This window comes from Bombus pyrosoma, linkage group LG13 (genome assembly GCF_014825855.1).
Source record: "Bombus pyrosoma isolate SC7728 linkage group LG13, ASM1482585v1, whole genome shotgun sequence".
In the NCBI taxonomy this organism is placed as follows: domain Eukaryota; kingdom Metazoa; phylum Arthropoda; class Insecta; order Hymenoptera; family Apidae; genus Bombus; species Bombus pyrosoma.
This window is the reverse complement of record NC_057782.1, coordinates 11,107,115-11,114,475: the sequence shown is the minus strand read 5'-3', so window position 1 is coordinate 11,114,475 and position 7,361 is coordinate 11,107,115. Positions and strand designations below refer to the sequence as shown.

The window sequence follows — 7,361 nt, the reverse complement described above, 5'->3', positions numbered from 1 at the left end:
AAAAAAAAAACTGTCTTTCTGAAACGTATCGTACTACGATATCGCGAGATTCTCACGGTGGTAATTTGTAATTTTGTAGTTTGCGACTAAAGTCGGAGGTAAGATGGAGCTTCGATGCTAAACAGCGTATCTTTGGTATTTTGCCTCTTGGGCCACGCCATCGGTGTAATTCTATATTATAGTAACAGGATGATCCTCTCGCTGGTAATTAACTAGAAGCCATAGCGTTACAACGTTGCCGCAGCGATGATTAACGCTTTGCCTTTATACAAGATGATCCGTCATCGAAAGTCAATTTCGGTGTGCTGCGTTACGGCATGTGCGTGCATGTAAAATGTAAAATGGAAATAAGAGAGCGTAGACGGCAGTATGATTGTCGGCACCGCCTTCGAGCCTGCTAGTTAACTAGCAAGAGGATCACCGGTTGTAAGGCAATGGGTTAATCTTGAGAACATGCTATCGATCTTCGATGGCATCCCACGCGATACAGCTAAATGATTTTTACGTACGATTAGGTATAATTAGGTTTGCCGTGTAGAGATCGGTGGCTATAAATTATAAACAGACGAGACAAGTTGAAAATCGGAAAGAAGAAGAAAATCAATCGATCGGATATTCTTTGTGTCCTCGGAGAATCCTTTAGAATTCCACGCAATAGGCGATAGATGTGGCGATATCCTATTTTCCATTGATTTTTCAACGAAAGGTTCGAAATCAAAAAATTGCATTTTCGGACTACTTTGCATTTCGCGCTACTTTGCGTATACGCGTAAAATGTGACGGGAGGGAAAAAGTATCGAAACTGTGTAAAAAAATTGAAATTAACATCGGCCGCGTTTACTCGTCGATGTCACCCACTCGCAACGTAACGGACAATGACATTTATGTAACGCTTGAACCTGATTTAGGTCAGTACGGGCACTCGTATAGTTACCTGAGCAATCAACAGAACGTACCGCTTCCTGGACAACTTCAGCCTACGTCACAGATTCAACCCAATTTACCAGGCCAAAGTGCTCAGCTTCACGTGACGCATCACGCTCCACCTGGAGGAGTTCAAACGGTCCATCAAACTCAAGTTCCTGGTTTTGGCCAATCAGCGACAGGTGGCCAGCAGGTGCAAAATGTTGCGAGAGAATACGTTGTTCAGGGACCATCTGGATTGCCGAGTCAGCAATTGCATCAAGGACTTCATCAGAGCCCTCAGAACCAGGTAATCTTTGATTTACTTCCGCGCTCTGTGAATCGCTTCTCAATGCCGGTAGACAGCATTGGTTTCGTTTCAAACGACTTTAAATTACTCGCTCGAGTCGAAAGTTCCATCAACGTATGTATACATAGGAAGTACCTAAACGTGAAAGTTATTACGCGGAAAATTGCTCGTATAGTCGGCGATTTCCATGTAATATGGAATTTAGTTTTGCAATTTAATTCTATCGAATTCTTAGATTAGATTTAATTCCGTTGGACTTGTGTCGCACCGATGCAAATATCTCGACGCCTCGCTCTACTATCAACAATTATCCGCGATAAGTAACTAAGTAGCGACTAGCTACTACGATAATTATCTGCCGTCGTTTTATAGATTCATCGGAATTACAAAAAATGCATATTTAAAGTAAACGAGTATTCATACGCATGTGTCTTACGTGTTGAGATTCAAACGTATCCTGTCAATGAAATAACCGGTTTCGTATAAAATACGACTAGTGTACCGACTTTGAATAAAGCGAAAGATGTAGTTCCGTCGTCTGACAGCTTTTAATTTCATTTCAGCTATTTTCAATCGCTCGCATATTTTCATTTGTTTCTACGTTTTATCTCGCTCCCTAAATTGCATACGTACAATGTATATTTTTTTCTTTTTTCTTTTTTTTTTTTTTTTTTTAATATGAAAGCCCACCTGTTATATCGAAGTGGCGAACGGCAGTTTATTGCACGTCGAAATAACGACTCTATGATAAAAGAAAAAAAAAAAGAAGAAAATATGAGAAAATTTCGTTGGGTTCCGTTCTTAATTAAAAAGCTGGAATACGGGGAGGATATGTTGGAAAAATTGTTTCGAATCTTTGACATTACGACAAAAGTTGCAATTTCTAACTGATACGTTTGTAGCGCGTGATTCGCGACGTTATTTAAGGACTTGTATCGTAGCGCATAGTCGTTTATTTATTTGTACAACGTATAACAATTATATAGGTGGTCATTTGAAATATACCAAAGGCCAAGTTTGTACATTCCTCGTGAAAAACATGCAAACGATGACAAATGACGAATTCGAATGGTAGTTTAATAGTTGTATTTCGGATCCGCGACCATTGCCAGCCAAAGCAATCAGCCTGTTTCCCAGCCGTTATCGATCGTACGTTTCAAATATTCAACGAACATATTTCTCCGTAATACGCCTTTATTCGCATCGACTTGTTGGCAATCAAATTTTTAGACGTTTCTCCACTTTTCCGCCTCTCCGCTTCTCTTTCCAAGGTCTTCCATCCGTGCAAAAATTGTGTTTCGTGCGAGTAACGATGGAAATGTTTCGGATACGCGCCAGGCGTCGGGTAAAATCGCTGATGGTTATTTCCGGTGTAACCAGCGGAAAGGTTATTTTTACGTAAGTAAGGGTAACCTTCTCCTCATATAAATTCAGAAAGGGCAATAACGCGACACATACGTGCTATTCAAATAGCCGTGGTGCACGTGATACGTGTTCCATATTTATGCCATCTAAAACCGACCACACGCAACACGATACACTGTGCGTATAACTCTCCAAATTTATCGATATCCCGATGTTGGAAGTCGCGTCGGTTGGTTCATTCATAAGTCCCTTTTATAAGGAGCGGTGAGAACCTTTCCCGTTGTCCTTTAATCCGTCGTTCTCCCGGACCCAACTCGCAGACAGGCATCTCCGATAGATTGTTATTTTTCTCGAAACGCGTTCACGTGACTCATCCGCGTGAAACTAATCTAAGATAATATACGCGTCTCGTAATAATACGGCGTTATTCAAGACGATCAATTGGAATAATTGGAGAGAAATGAGCAGGACGCTGCGAGTGGCGTTTCTAATTAATGCGTAAAATAATTAATGGGAATGCAAATTGCCCCTAGAGGGAGGAGGTAGTAAAAAAGTGTGGACACGTTCGCGTCCTGTTGCTTCCGTGCTCGAGACCGGAGTAAACTGACGAATACGTTATTAATTTACAGGTGGTAGTAAATTTCCGATACGTGGTCGTGTTATATTCGGAACGAGTTGTTCGATCTCCGTTATTACTCCTAGATATAGTTATATGTAAGTAGGTATAGTAAATAAGTTAAGTAGTTAAGTCTATGCCGAGGGCGTAAACGGATACGAAAATTTCAATCGCAAGAAATTTCCGTGATATGGCTATCGATTATGGTCTTTGATATTCTTTGATATCGTGATTTTCCGTTACAATCTTTGCTATTACTTTTCTCGCTTTGACGTAGCTTACGTGGTACTTGGACGATGACGTGTATCGTTATTTACGTATCACGTATTAATATCGTATATCGGTTAATTTTGTCATTTGCTCGAGGTTGACAGTTCGATGAATTTATCGGGATTAACGGGAACGATTTTGGAAAGCAGGGCCAGAGCACGCAGATGCAGAAGCCTCATGGTCTAGGCGTGCAACCGCACCAGGTGGGGAACGCTGCGATGCAACCGTCGAATCAAAACTTCCAGAGTGCGCAACAATTGTTGCATCAGAATCAAAGCCATCATCAGAGTCCGAGATTCGCGCAGCAGCACGCACAGAACATGCATCAACGACAACTGATCCAGCAGATGCATCAGCAGCAGCAGCAGCAGCAATTGGTCGGACAGCAAAACAGCCAAAGCGGCGGCGGTGGCGGCGGCGGCGGAGGCGGAGGCGGAGGCGGAGGCGGCGGCGCCGGCGTCAGGAACGTGCAGCAAAGCTATTTCTCGAACAACGTGTCTTATCAGCAATACCAACAAGCTCGACAAACCATGTCAAGATCTCAGATCGATCTACCGAGCACTTCCAGACAAGCTCAAGAGCTCAGGCTGCCCGGACAGGAAGTGTATTACCATTATGCTCAAGGTCGGCCGAGGTACGGTGTACCGCAAGTCTATATGAAAACCGAAAGTAACCAGGAAGCGGAGTTTCAGCGACGAAACTCGACGAAAGGTATCGAGAAGGCGGCGTCCCAGCCGCAGCTTTCGTACGAGGACGAAAGGTCTGGCTGCGTTAACGAACAATCGAGAAATCCGGTTGACGGGTTAAAAACTCTTACGGTGGATCCGTTGGACAAAGAAAGATACGAGATTACGGTGGAAGATCGTGGACAAGGGGAATTCAGGAGAAGCGATTCTCAAAGGAAAGACGAGTATCGGCCGGAAACCAGCTTCGCTATTCGCAGAGACGATGCCGTTAGGTGTTCGAAAAGGGAACAGGAACAGCTAGGAGTGGCCGCCGGTCAGGAAAGTCAGGAGTCGGAAGGAACTTGCGTGCAAAAAAGAATCGAAGAGCTGCAGAAACGAGCCGAGGAGAATCATTACAACGGAAAAATGTCGAAGGATAGTATTGAAACGGACGTGGGTAGGAGTTCGTCCGGGTCGAAAATTGGGAACGGCGAGCCTCTGAAGAGGATGGAGAATCAATACGCGAAGGATTGCTTGGCGAAATCGGAGGCAAGGAAAGACGAGCTAGAACACGGTATCAGCCGATTGAAAATCCAGAATCAGGGATCTGGATCGGATTACGATAAAGCTGGACAGAGTTCCTCCAATGTTGATTCGGGGAGAGGATCTGCTGTTTATTCCAGCGGAAGACGGCCACCGCCCGAAGACCAAACTCACCCCCCAGGTTTGTTACTCGCCAACCTTGCTAGAATCTTCTTAAGTCGCCACGATAAATATTTCACCGTATCTCAAAGTGTGTGTGTGTGTGTATACACACACGTGTATACACACACACGTAAACAGTAGAAGGTAGGTAATCCTAGCTTCCTCTAGTTTTAATCAGGCTTGTAGAATACACATACGTCTGCAACTGTGTCGTGCAAATGTTTCCTCGATGATTACGAATATGACTGACGATCGAATAATCGGTACCTACGACACGCGTAGTTGCGCGTAATCTACGCGTGTAAACGTTTCGTTGTAATTGTAAAATTGTATTCTAATTACGTAGATTTACTCGAACTTACAGTACAGGATTCCGAATGGGTGGACATAGTCGAGTCGGAACTGAGAAGCATTTTAGAACCAAGAGACGTTCCCGCGATGGCGCATTCCACCCTGTCCGAAAGTGTATCATCGGTAACGCCACCTCTACCGCCGCTTTCACCCCATGAAAGCCCCAGAACGTCGAGAAATCGATACTCGTCGAGGTAACGCTACTTCAAACGGATCCTCTTCGTTCCGTAACCGATGTCGCTTCCGGTCACTGGTCCAGGGTTGCTTCCGATTATTTCTGGCCTTCGCGTACATCGGGGCACCGATACGGGTCTGCTAAAATGGATCCGCAACCAACCGATCGCAAACTGTCGGCGAACGTAGGCAAACGGGTGTGCTCCTTTTACGAACAACCAATTTATCGAGAAACCAGAATCTTTCCTTCTCCTCCTATTTCGTCGCGTAAAATATCTTTCAGGATACCGCCAACCATAGTTGCGATAAAGAATATTCCAAGAAATGGAAAGGTTACCGTTCCAAACGATTATTCGATTTAGGAGAAATGCTTTTGTACGCAAAGATCGGTTGGTTTCGCTGGTCGATTACGGTAGTCGTGCTATCATTTTGTCGTCGCTTTAGCGACGACAGAGCATCCGATCGAAATAGCTAGTGTTTGCCAGTTTAACCGTCTTCTTACCATGGAATTCTTGACGATCTTAACGGTTACGTGTTTGTGGGCCTTGTAGCTTACCATACGGATCGAAACCCAATTACAGCGATTACAGCAAGGCTATAGAGAAAAGGAGCGGGTTCCCGGGTAGTTCGAAGCATCGTGGTGCGTCTACTTCCAAAAAAGATGCTGCGAAGAAATTCTCTCATCGTAAGTAATGTTCGATTCTCTTCTTTGCGCGTATTTTTCACCGTCGTTACTTTCCATCCTACTTACTTTACATCGTATACGATTATCGTTTATCGTTTATTTAGTTTTCGGTGTAGAAGCAGCTGACTTGACCTCGACCACCACTGGACTCGATTTAGACTCGATGCTGGATAGAAGCGATTCCGATTTAAGTACAAACGACGCAAGAACGATTAGGAAGCAGTTGGAAGGTCTAGAAAATATGTACAGCGAGGTGAGACAAGTAGCAAGTAGTTAGGTTGGTGTAGTTATCACAAATTAGCCGATGTTCAAATGTTAAATCGTACTCGTAACTTGGACCGTGCATAGCATCGTGACACGAATAGCTGTAATAAAATAGGATTACTAACGATCGCAGGTGCTGAAATTGCTCGGCGGAAGTGTGAAAAAGAGACGGAAGGCCAGAGGTCTGGCCAGTTACGGTTCCGTCTCATCGTTGCCGACGTCATCCGTTTCATCGAGACCTGTTACAAGGCACCATGATAAACGTAGATCCCACGCGATCGACGACAGAATGAAGAAAGCCAAAGACATAAAGGTCGGTTCGATTAAAGACGCGTCGCGTCCATTTCACCATTTTTCACCATCCATCATTTTCGTCCATCTTTCGCGAATCTTCATCGGCCATTCATTACCGTTTACCATAGATTCTTCTTTATAGTGGTCTTTACAGTTACCTAATCGCTTAAAATCTTACTATCGTAATTTTCGTTATATGAAAAATGAAATTTTGATACAATTGTATCGAGGAATAGATAAAGTTGTCGTTCTTGCACAAATTAAAGCTGGATGATCTATTTTCACGGATACGCGGTTGATTAAGGATTGTCCTTGCGTTTGCAGAGCATTAACAAACGGTTCCAACGACTAGAATCTCACGTAGTGACGCTTGCCAGATCGGTGGCACACTTGAGTTCGGAGATGAGGACGCAACATTTGATGATACAGGTGAGAGAATCTGGTTAACGATTTAAAAACGTTTAGCCTAGAAGAGATCTGTATGCAGTTTATTTCTCATCGTACGTACTATATCGTACGTATAAGCATATGCGAGTTTACGACCTTTTTAAATACTTCAAGTTTAAAAAGCAACATGCTCGGCAACAAAGGAAACTCGTTTCGCGCGGAAAGTTCTTTTATCGATGCGTGTCGAGTTTGCAATTGAAAAAGCTTTCGCGTTGAATCAACAAAAATGGAATAAAAATGAAATCGAATGATCGGTAATGAAATAGAGACGGGGACGATTCAAAGGCGCTGTTTACATGGTCAGTTTCTTTA

At 43.6% G+C, this 7,361-nt stretch overlaps 1 protein-coding gene across 1 annotated transcript in view; it reads left to right on the top strand.

The window, feature by feature from the left end:
* The window catches only part of LOC122574187, a gene marked incomplete in the record, with an annotated part of 48,298 nt that overhangs the window by 36,564 nt on the left and 4,373 nt on the right, over window positions 1-7,361 (top strand). Inside the window, 7 exon segments of the mRNA XM_043741440.1 lie at window positions 909-1,213; window positions 3,614-4,853; window positions 5,199-5,379; window positions 5,911-6,044; window positions 6,149-6,297; window positions 6,442-6,621; window positions 6,927-7,031. Of these exon segments, the coding sequence (XP_043597375.1) occupies window positions 909-1,213; window positions 3,614-4,853; window positions 5,199-5,379; window positions 5,911-6,044; window positions 6,149-6,297; window positions 6,442-6,621; window positions 6,927-7,031 (2,294 nt within the window).